The 11,028-nt window shown below is 39.8% G+C and overlaps 1 protein-coding gene across 20 annotated transcripts in view; it reads left to right on the top strand.

The window, feature by feature from the left end:
- The window catches only part of hspg2 (heparan sulfate proteoglycan 2), a 170,952-nt gene that overhangs the window by 109,766 nt on the left and 50,158 nt on the right, over positions 1 to 11,028 (top strand). For 14 of the 20 annotated variants that reach the window (XM_015385818.1, XM_015385775.1, XM_015385869.1 and 11 more), the window contains 13 exons: positions 1,078 to 1,329; positions 1,449 to 1,493; positions 3,072 to 3,155; positions 4,466 to 4,558; positions 4,654 to 4,746; positions 4,957 to 5,187; positions 7,137 to 7,250; positions 7,325 to 7,452; positions 9,095 to 9,181; positions 9,329 to 9,387; positions 9,498 to 9,662; positions 9,783 to 9,887; positions 10,572 to 10,672. In XM_015385818.1, the coding sequence (XP_015241304.1) occupies positions 1,078 to 1,329; positions 1,449 to 1,493; positions 3,072 to 3,155; positions 4,466 to 4,558; positions 4,654 to 4,746; positions 4,957 to 5,187; positions 7,137 to 7,250; positions 7,325 to 7,452; positions 9,095 to 9,181; positions 9,329 to 9,387; positions 9,498 to 9,662; positions 9,783 to 9,887; positions 10,572 to 10,672 (1,557 nt within the window). The remainder of the gene's footprint in view (positions 1 to 1,077; positions 1,330 to 1,448; positions 1,494 to 3,071; positions 3,156 to 4,465; positions 4,559 to 4,653; positions 4,747 to 4,956; positions 5,188 to 7,136; positions 7,251 to 7,324; positions 7,453 to 9,094; positions 9,182 to 9,328; positions 9,388 to 9,497; positions 9,663 to 9,782; positions 9,888 to 10,571; positions 10,673 to 11,028) is intronic. The other 6 variants (XM_015385905.1, XM_015385913.1, XM_015385897.1 and 3 more) reach the window with 3 other exon arrangements.

Genomic DNA, 11,028 nt, shown 5'->3' with positions numbered 1-11,028 from the left:
TCTGGGTTGCAGTGTCACAACTGTCCATTATGCTTAGTCAAGCAAGCGCTGTTTTTTTTTTTTTTTTTTCCTTCATTCATCCATACCGCTTCCCGCGCCCCCCCTGCAATGGCATTGCGCCCCCCCCTAGGGGGCGCGCCCCACACTTTCGGAACCACTGATTTAACCAGTGGTCCTCCTATTTCTCAATTATTCTGGTGATATCTTTAGGTAAGGCCGTCCTACGTGCTCGTCCCGTTTTCACTGACCGGTGGTGAGTCTGACAGTGGAAAAATTGCAAACTGCAAAATCCTCCACTATACCTTTTAAGAAGGACAATATGCACTGCGTTTTGGGTGGCAGTATGAATATGTATGGGAGTAGGTCATGTTTTTGGGGTGTTTTTTGTTTTGTTTTTTTACATTTCTGTTCTGATGTAGATTTGGAGAGGTTTAGTAGTCTATTGTCATCACTTGACAATAACCTTCTGACTTAAGAACATCAACCATCTTGCTTTGTTTGTTTTAATGTAGTAGCTAAGAACAAGGACCCTTTTATTTGCTACATATTTAAAAATCACAGAAACAAGAGGTTCATTTTAGGTTTATGGACTTGGACTACCCTAAAATGTAAAAACAAAATGTATTTCATATATTATTTAGAGGGAATTTATATTAACTTTGGCTAAGATTAATTTGCTTGAAGCAGTTATTTTATAATTGTAATTAAATTAAGCAAATTAAAGGTTGGATTTTTCAAAGAATATCTTTTTAACTGAGTTATTTTTACGATCAAAGAGGATCAATTTTAAGGGTTTTTAACAGCTTTTGATGATATCTCTGAAAGTATGGAGGGTGCTGTAATCGGCACAGGCAGGAGCATGGTTTTAGGCCTGACTGCACGTGTTTAGGTAAATAGTTGTAGATGTTTAAGAAGTCTAGTCTTGGTGTGTAGAGACTTTGTTCCCATGACACAGCATGCTCACTTTCTCAGTGTCTTGCACATTTAAGGAAGAACTAAAACCTAACATCCACCTTTTTCCTTCTCACTCCCCCACCATTACCTCTCCATTCTGTTTCTGGTGCCCTGCTCCCTCAGAAGGATGTGAAAAAGCTGGACGATGAGGTCTGGGCACTTCTGTCTAACTTCCCCAATGGACGAGCTGATTTCCCTTCATTTCTCCCCCCTTCTAAATCATCTTCATTTTCTTCATCCCGGGTCCCGACTTCCTCTTCTTCTCAATGGTCTTTAAATAACCTGAGCCCCCCTTCCCCTGCATCTGGAGTTTCTTCCTCTGTTAGACCAACCCAACCTCAGTCTTATTCTCCAGGCCACGGCCCTCGTCTGCAGGTACTCTCTCAGTCAGCCAGAGCTGTGATGTCAGGGTTTTAAAGCTTTATGTTATTTGTTTTTCATTTGTGACTTTTTTTTTTTCCTTTTTGGTATCTGATTCTGCTGTCGATGAACAGAGCAAAAACACTATAAGCAAGACTTCTGCGGCTTCTGGAGGCAAGGTAGTAACAATAAAGCAAGAAATAATTGACTGCTCCTCAGCAAAAAACAAAAAAATAGTCATGCTTCCTAAACGAAGTTGGATAGTTAATCTTAAGTGAAGTTGGACAAGAATACAGGTTAGAAATGTTGAGAAGGGATTCTTAAATTGATGAATCAGATAATAGATAATAAAAATGTACAAAGATGTAAAACATAAGATTACTATTAATGGACAGAACCATATAAAGTGCTTTCTGAACCATTGTTACCATTAAAACAGTGTAAATAATAGCGATAAAACTATAAAAACTTTTTTTTTTTTTAAGCTGACATTATGAATTAATGGGATGGAACAAATTCTAATCCAACAAAAGTTATTAATCTTAAGTCGATCATTTGTTTTCATCCCTAGTGGGAACAAAGTAATATCTATGGATATTATAATTTATCCATCCATCCATCCATTTTCTGTTACGCCTGATCCAAGCGGGGTGGCAAGGGGTGCTGGTGCCTATCTCCAGCTGTCTACGGGCGAGAGGCGTGGTACACACTGGACAGGTCGCCATTCTATTGCAGGGCATAATAATTTATATAATATCCAAATATAAAATGCTGTTAGCCAGCAAATTAATAATACTCTGTTTTTTTTTTAAAGTTTTGTATGGATTTTGTAAATTTTTATTCAATACGATCATGGTTATGGGAAGAAGGTCCTTCTACAGTCCCTCAAAGCCCTGGAGTTGATCATACGTTTGTTAAAATCTCTTTGGAAACAAACTCAAAGTTCTTTAAGTATTTTTTCACAGGATTTCCCCATTGGTTATTTTGAATTATGTGCATAATTTCAAAACATTCTATTTACTTAATTAAATTCAAATGAAAACATTTTTTTTGGTTGAAAATGTCAGCACCTAAAAAACACATTTATTTAAATCCCCATAACTTATTTGTACTGTTTTTTTCTCGGTTTTCCAGTCATAAATAAGTGGCATGAATCTGTAATGCGCTAAATACATTTCAGTTAGCCTCTTTCTGAATTACAATAAAGTATTAGCTAATAACTGCTTTCTTCTACCTAAACTAAATATGATTTTTTTTATTTTATTTTAAGATGTATATTTGTGCAGAGAGCATTTTTTTCCAATCTGTTTTCTAAAATTTTCCAGGATCAAACTTGGCTTTAGAAATTGGTTATCAAGCAAACGAAATTCAGGTTTTGATTTACTGATTTTTAGGAAACTATTCTGATTTTAAATCCGTCTGGTCAGACTGGATGTCTCTTCTTAAATGAGCTTGTTGCTGCTGCAGAGCGTACCTTGGTCTGTCACTACTGTCGTTGGGTTTGAAGAGGCCTCTTAAATCTAAACTAACGTCCCTGACTGTAGGAGAAGCTGTTATTGTTAATAAGGGGGTCTTTGTGACTCATCAGTCATTCTTTCTACATTAAAAAAGCTTTATAACCTTTTGTCATACATGTCAGACTTTCCCCTGTCTTGCTTACTTTCATCTGCTTCTGAGCCTGCTTACATTTTGTCCTCCCTGCCTTTCTGTCTATGGCTTACTCTCTGATGCCTTTTCTGCCATCTTTGCCCTGTCAGTACGCTCTGGTCTACAAAGGTTTCAGCTCGCAGCCGGACGATGTGCTCTACTGGCAGCTCCCTGAGCAGTTCAGAGGGGATAAGGTAACTTTAAATGGTCTTTGGGAGGGTTCAGCCAAGCGTCTATTGGAGTTGAAGGAATTGCACCATCAGTATCTTCAGTTTGTCCCACTCCATCGACCCAGTTCTTCTGTTCCAATTTTCATATTTGTGCTACAGGATTATAAAACTGGATTTTTTTCCTTATAGATCTGAATGAGCCGTGTCAAACTTCAAATAAATGCAGATTTAACACATGCTGGTTACATAACAGAGGACATTTGTCGACAATGAAGTTACATAAGTAAATATTATTTTGAAATGTCCACATAACATTTAGATGAGTGGACTATGGTGGTAATTGCAGGGAACCTGGAAAACTGCAGAATTTTGCTGGGCTGATTTTGGTGTCTGGATACGAGTAGAAAGAAAATAGAAAAAAATACTTTTTTTCTATAAGAAGAAAAAAAATGTTTTTTTTTTTTCAAACACTAGTTTCAGGACACAATCTGCAACATCAGCTCATTTGTGCAACCAGAAGTACATCCAGGTCGCCCTCGATTGGAATAAAAGACAGAAGTTTTCTCTTTCTAATTATAATAGGCATACTTTTTTTCTGAGAACATCGATGTGTTTACATCCTGTCTGTTTTACCCTTGGCTGTACCCGACCTGCCCTGGAAATGGGATCCTACACTATTTCCACTAGCTGTTTTTTTTTTCTGCTTTGGATTTTTACATAAATGTAGTAATCTTGAGTCTTTTGTTAGACCTTTGCTGTATTTTTATGCTATACAAACTGTGCGGTGATATTTTTCCAGAGTGCTCTAAGCATATCCGATGATGACTTCAATCAAGCAGTTTAATGAAGAGAATGCAAAAGGCATCTAACTCTCTCAGAAAAGTTAAATAATTTTTTACAACATGTAGTTTAGCATTTGTTTGACGATCTAAGGATAGAAATAAGTACTCTCAGTGCTTTAATTAGAGTATTTCTGGTGACCTGGATACATTTCTGGTTGTTGTTCCATCCATCCATCCATCCATCCATCCATCCATCCATCCATCCATCCATCCATCCATCCATCCATCCATCCATCCATCCATCCTCTGCATTGATTAAACTTTTCTTTCTTTGGCTTCTACCGTGATCAAAAAGGGAGCTATGATTTTAGAATACACATTTGGTAAATATAGGAATACCGAAGGCTTATAGACGCATAAAGCTATATTAATAATAATAATCAATTGTTAAAAAAAGAAAGATGTTTTTTTTGTGTTATTTTTTGTATAATATTACACTAAATGTTTATTAAATAAAAGGTCTTGAAATGTAAACCAGTTTCTGTGCTTCAGGTGGGCTCTTATGGTGGCAAGCTTAAGTACACCATAACCTATGTGACTCGTTCAAGAGGGACAGAACTTGAGGATGCTGACATTCAGATCATTGTGAGTATGCCGTCCAGATGGTTGGCTGGTTTCCCGCTAGACCTCCCAAAGTAAGCTGGATTCACCAAACGGCCCCCCCTTGTTGTCCCTCATAGGGTAATGACATCACCCTGGTAGCTCGTCAGACCTGGCAGCGGAGGCCGCTGGGAGGCAGAGAGGAACATGAGTTTGAGATCATCTTTAGAGAGGTGGGTCCTTGCTAACATCAACAACACTACAGTAAACGGCGAACTAAATCATATTGTGGAATAATCATACATGGATCCTTAGAAATGTTGCTGCTAAATGTGAGATTTTAAATGTTTGGTGGAAACGTTGACATCTGTTAGCGAGAATCAGAGATCTGTCGTCGAAGTGCTGTGTCAACCTGTTTCACACCAGTGTCTGCTGCTCTATAGGAACACTGGCGTAGACCTGACGGCATGCCAGCCACCAGAGAGCACCTGATGATGGTTCTGGCTGACCTGGATGACATCCTGATCCGAGCCTCCTACTCCACTGAGATGCTCTCCTCCAGCATCTCTGATGTCAGCATGGAAGTGGCTGTGCCCAACTACACTGGTTTGGCTCAAGCCTACGAGGTGGAGCAGTGCCGCTGCCCACCTGGCTACCAAGGACTCTCCTGCCAGGTACGAATAGTATAAAGTTTGAATTCAAGTGAGAGTGCTAACACATAATAAAAATACTCATATGAGGATTTTTTTTTTTTAAACGCATACATGTAAACTGCTCTCCATGCACATTTTTTATGTGTTATGTATGTATATTTAACACCATGTATATTTAACACCATGAGTTCATGCTCATTCAGTTGTTTTTTAGGTGCTTATAGATTCTCATTTTCTCCCATTCGGAACAGTTTTTATGTGCTCATGCCAACTTTTGTCACTTTGAGGGTGGAACCACCCAGTGAAAGGAAACTGCCTGTGACTGGCTACTTTTCAGAAATCCTGCTTCTCGGGACAGGACTGATTTCTTCCTGCTTGTAGCTACTAACCTTAGCAAAGTGTCTTCATACTCTATTTTCATATCCAACAGCAATCCTAACGTCAACTGTTAATGGGGATGCACCGATACTGGTATTTGTATCGGGGCCCGATTCCAGTGTTAAGTACAAGTACTTGTGAAAACAACCTGAACGCATATGACTTCTATATTTTTCAAAGGTCACAGTATCATAACTTAAAAGTTTTGATGGTGAGAAAAGTAGTGATCATTTGTCCGGACAGTCAGTTAACTGAGTTCAACTATGTAGTCCACTATATAGTCCATATTCTAGCTTAGCTCATACAATTCCAAATTTAGCATTAATCATGTTAGATCAAATTTCTACTGCTGTCAGAACACATTCATGACTGTGTTGAAGTAATGTATTTAATGATGTCTCTAAATGTCCGCCCTAACTACTATATAGGGCACAATATAGTGATTACGGCATTTTAGAGGAGTGTCCGAACATCTAGTGGATAAAAAAGTAGTGGACTCGAAATTTCCCACAACACACCTTAAAAAGTACTGATCATCCATGGTTACTAGGCGAGCAGATGTATCCCGGAATCATTCTAGGATATATCTGCTCATGGGATTTGTCGTCACAGCGGCCCAATGTCGCCTACGGCTGTCGGTACCCGACATTGCCGACTAATAAAGATGGCACAGGCACCGTACAGGGAGGGGCGGAGTTATGTGACCATTGGTGCAAAAACCAATGATCATCTCTCTGAATGGTCAGTTAACTGAGTTCACTATAAAATCCAATATATAATCCCCGCACTATATAGTGATTGAGGGATTTAGGGGTTAGGGTGGACTTTCAGAGAAAACCTAAATTGCTGGTTATACTCCCCGCAGCAGTGTGTCGCAGTAAGATTGTTGCAGATATTTTTGAATTTATGACTAAAATTGAAGCGTGGTCTGCGCTCCTCACCGAGGCGCGTGAGGAAGTGGGGGCAAGTTTGTGAGACAATGGAGGGATATGAGAGTGAAAAAGAGCTGGGATCCAGGTGGAAAAAGGGGTCCCAGCGTTCTCGCGCACCTCGCTTTTCTAGCTTGTCCAACTTCATGAGTCGTTTTCCACAATGGCGGTGATACAAACAAAACAAGCCGGTAAGGTACCAAACAGGAAATATGCATAGTGTACAGGGGATGTAGATTTGACCAATGAGAGGCCTCCTGTCTGCGGTCACCTACAATTTTGGAGAGGTGCAGCAGAGTGTCTGTGGCAGGGGCGGGGGTACATTTGCATTCAGTGCGACACACTCAGACGACCTGGTTTCTGAGAATAGAACAGTGATTACCCTGAAAATGATGTGCTAACGTTAATAGCTTGTCAGTTAGGAAGAAACAGTACTTCATGAAAAGGCTGGTTTTCCTTTAAAGTAGCCAATCACAGGCAGTTTAATTTTCCTGGTACTTTCCACCCTCAAAATGAGAAAAGGTGATAGGAGCGCATGGTCCATACGCATGGAGGAGATATCTCTAATGTATCCCCCTGTCCTGTGTTGTAGAAGACAGATAATTACTGTGTTGTCTTGATTTTTGGTGTAAGATTCTCTAAATCTCTGGATTCTGCTTTCAGGATTGTGCGTTTGGTTACACTCGTACTGGAGGAGGTTTATACCTAGGCCACTGTGCACCATGTGAATGCAACGGCCACTCTGACAACTGCCACCCAGAGACTGGCATCTGCGTGGTATGTTTTAGCATGTGACCAACAGGTTGTATAAACCCTGTGGTGAGATGCTGTAACGACGTTTCTCTTTGCAGAACTGCCTGCACAACACGCAGGGGGAGTTCTGTGACCAGTGCGCACCTGGCTACTTTGGAGACCCTACTGCTGGCACCCCAGAAGACTGCCAGCGATGTGGCTGCCCTCACACTGACCCAGACAACCAGTAAGTACTGGCACACATAACAGGAGCTCTGATTTCAGCTCCATTTATAGCTGCAGACTGATCTTTGTCTAGCTGCTATGTTTACAGAAAATGAAGTCAAGCTTCTGTGGCTTCAGATTCAGCACAAACCGATTCATCAGAACAACTCATCTTACATGTAGCCGTCTTTAAACCTTTTTGTCTAATTTACGATTTCTCTTAAAGCAACCCTATGTAACTTTAAGCCACTTGGGGTTACTAGACCCGTAACCAGGTTCCTCTGGATGTGGAGGCTGTGCTTATTTGACTGCTGCATCCTTAACCAATCAGAGCCTTTCCACCTGGTGCACATTTCTGAAGCGTCCCTGATGCGGCTGCTGCTGGCCGTTTCCCTAAAAACGGAGCCTGTTCTGTTTTTGCCGCATCAAGTCCACGTCAATATGAAGCAGAGCAGATCGTTCAGGCAGAGAGTCAGTTGATTAAAAGGTAGCAGATCAGGTAAAGAGTAGTAATAGACTTTAAAAAGTAGTAAAAAAGTAATAAAAGAAGTAAAATACTACATTAGCATTCTTTAAATCGCATTTCTGGACTTTTATGTAATAAAAAAAAAAAATCTGTTCATATAGTTGAAAGACAGCCATAACAAATGTAAGCATTTAATTGATTAAAATAAGGTAAGGTTATTAAAGAGTAGACACATGAGATTATACTTTACTGGTTTGTTGTTCTACTTCAGCATGTTGATGCATATTTATTGGAAACCCGCCGTGACTTTTTGGTTTAGTGCCACCTAATGGCCACTGGCAGAAATCCATTGTGGCAAATCGACACTGTGGATCAGCAGGTTGACAAGTCATTCAGTTATTTGTAAATTTAAGGCCACATTCACCCCTTTAGATTGAATCCTTTACCAGATATGGTAACGGATTTACCAATTATCTATGATCATGTAAGGATCAGGGTTAAGCCTTACTGTTAAAATGGAGCTTAGAATGCAATAAAGCAGCACTCTGGGTCAATTGACCCATTCAGTGAAGAAGTTATAGATGAGTTTTTAAAAGATTGGACTGCACAGAGTATGGATATATACGCTTTATACTGCCCCCGGAAAAAAAATTATATATATGTCAAATTAAGCGATTATGTGGGTTGAAAGTTACACAATGTTGCTTCAAATGCTACGAGAGGATACTGGAGCAGTATTTTTCCCATTCTTCTTGCTATAAGTGGTAATTTATATAGTATTCAGTATAAAAGGAAGACAAATTCTGTCTTTCTATGTATTAAAGTCAAAACCCAGCATGTCTCTTTAGTTTTAGAGAACACTTCGAGTTTAGAACTGCTATTATTCATTCTGCAGATCAGCCATCGCCTCACGTCTCTTCTTTTTGTATGAACCACCACTGCATGCTGAAGACCCGCCCACTCTAAATCCCCTCAACCAATCATATGCTTGCATCTGAGCTGTTGCTCCGTCTCTGCACCGAAAGCTGCTCCCTGCAGCAGAGAGAGTGCACTTGTTAAAAGTCATCTTAATCAATAAAGATATGTTAGTTAATAAGTAGCAATGTAGCGGCGTCAAAAAAGATTATTTTTTTTTATGGTACATTTAGTTACTGGCTGTTTGTTTAATTTTAAGCTTTGTGCGTGACTTGTGTGACAGGTTCTCCCCTACCTGTGAAAGTCTTGGCGGTGGAGACTACCAGTGCACATCCTGCCAGCCTGGTTATACCGGCCAGTACTGTGAACGGTAACACAGCTCTTTCTTACTGACATGGAGAAAATTAAACCAACAGCTTTTGTTTTGTTTTTTTTACATAAAATTGACAAAACGGGGCTATTTTTCCATTTTGGATATCAGAATAAAAGTTGCATATTTTAAATCTATCCTTTATAGCTGTGCTACAGGATATGTCGGCAACCCACAGGAGAGAGAAAAGTGTCGTCCAAATGACGGTAATGAAGAACGCTAATATTTACATAATCCATGTAATCCTCGCAACAGATTTCAGAATAATAGTTTTTTCTGTAAAATTAACCTGGCTATTGGTTGTTGCATTTTGCAGACGCAGGCCAGCTGCAGGTGAAAGTTTTTCCAGATAAGTTTCATGCAGAGCAGGGCAGCTCTCTCTCTCTGCGCTGTGAGGTATCCGGAGCTCCTCCCCACTATTTCCAATGGTCCAGACAGGATGGACGGCCCATCTCAAGTGGCACTGAGAGGCGTGAACAAGGTGGGATCTTATAAAATTAATATTGTATTGTAATATTTGAGGGTCAGGGTAAAATGGCTCTTTCAATTTGAAAGCTTGCTTCTCCTTCTCTAAATGTTTGTTACTTATTTCTGAGCGCAGGGGCAGAGCTGTACTTCCCCAGCATCCAGCTTAGCGACGCTGGCATCTACGTCTGTACCTGCCGAGACCTGCGCAGCTCAAACCATGCTGAGATTATCGTCGTAGGTGCGTGAGGGTCCTGCTGTCTTCTATCAGGGCAGCAAATTCAGTGCTGGTCCAAAAAAAAAGAAAGAACTTTCAGATGAACAGAAGGAGGTTTTTTTATTCTCAAAAAGTTCCCTGATTCATTTCCTTGAGACTTTGGTATATTGTATGTTAAAGGTATAGTGGAGGATTTTCACGAATTTTTGAAAAGACCCACCCTTTCCACTTAAAAAAAATAAATTGCACATACACAACCCTGTACCCTCTCCCGAGAGGCAATTCCTATTAAACACGTGAGAGAGCATGCACAAGCCCATTTCTCCTCGTGCGCATGTTATTTAAAAGTTGATGTTTGCATCACTTATACAAGCTTACTTTCCAAAAGAAGATTTACAGTTTTTCTACTATGTCAGACTCACTGAAAATTGGGAGAAGCACGTAGGACGGCCTTACATAAACATATCACCAGAATGGCTGACAATTAGGAGGACCACTTATATTGATGATCAACCTGGAAAAAGAACATCCTCCACTATACATCAGATGCGTTTCCAGTTTAGCACCTCCTATGGAAGTGGAACATTTCTTATTTTTTTGAAGGAGAAAAGATCAGAATTTGGCCTGGGTTATGATTCCCAAAAGGTCACCTCAGTGAGAACATAGCTGTATAAGCAGTTATTGTAAACTATGTGTTCATCCCTTCAGGTGGCCCAACTAAACCCATCGTGGTCACAGTGGAGGAGCCGAAAATTCAGACTGTAAGGGTTGGATCCACTGTTAACTTCATCTGTACTGCAAAGAGCAAGGTAACTCTGGAGTTTATTGTTGGCGTGGTTATATACGCTTCAGTGCAGTGATTAGCAAACTGAGGCACCTTAACCGTAATTTAAAATCACACAGTATGTCAGTATAGGGTTTGTCAGCATTTTATGTTTTTCACACAAAAATTTTAAGCATTTTACAGTTTTATGCATTTCTTGAAGTGAATATGTAAAATAAATCTGGGAAGGTGAGTTTTAACCAAAACTTAAAAGTTTAAAAGTTCTTATTTTTTCTACCTGCTTTTAAAAAAGCATTATATTATCAAACGTTATTTTATTTCAATAAATCAAATCGGAACGTATTGATTTATTCTACACAAAGTGAATGATTCCAGCAGTTA

Source organism: Cyprinodon variegatus, unplaced genomic scaffold (genome assembly GCF_000732505.1).
Source record: "Cyprinodon variegatus isolate N-32 unplaced genomic scaffold, C_variegatus-1.0 Scaffold16, whole genome shotgun sequence".
NCBI lineage: Eukaryota > Metazoa > Chordata > Actinopteri > Cyprinodontiformes > Cyprinodontidae > Cyprinodon > Cyprinodon variegatus.
This window is presented reverse-complemented; position numbering and strand designations above follow the sequence as displayed.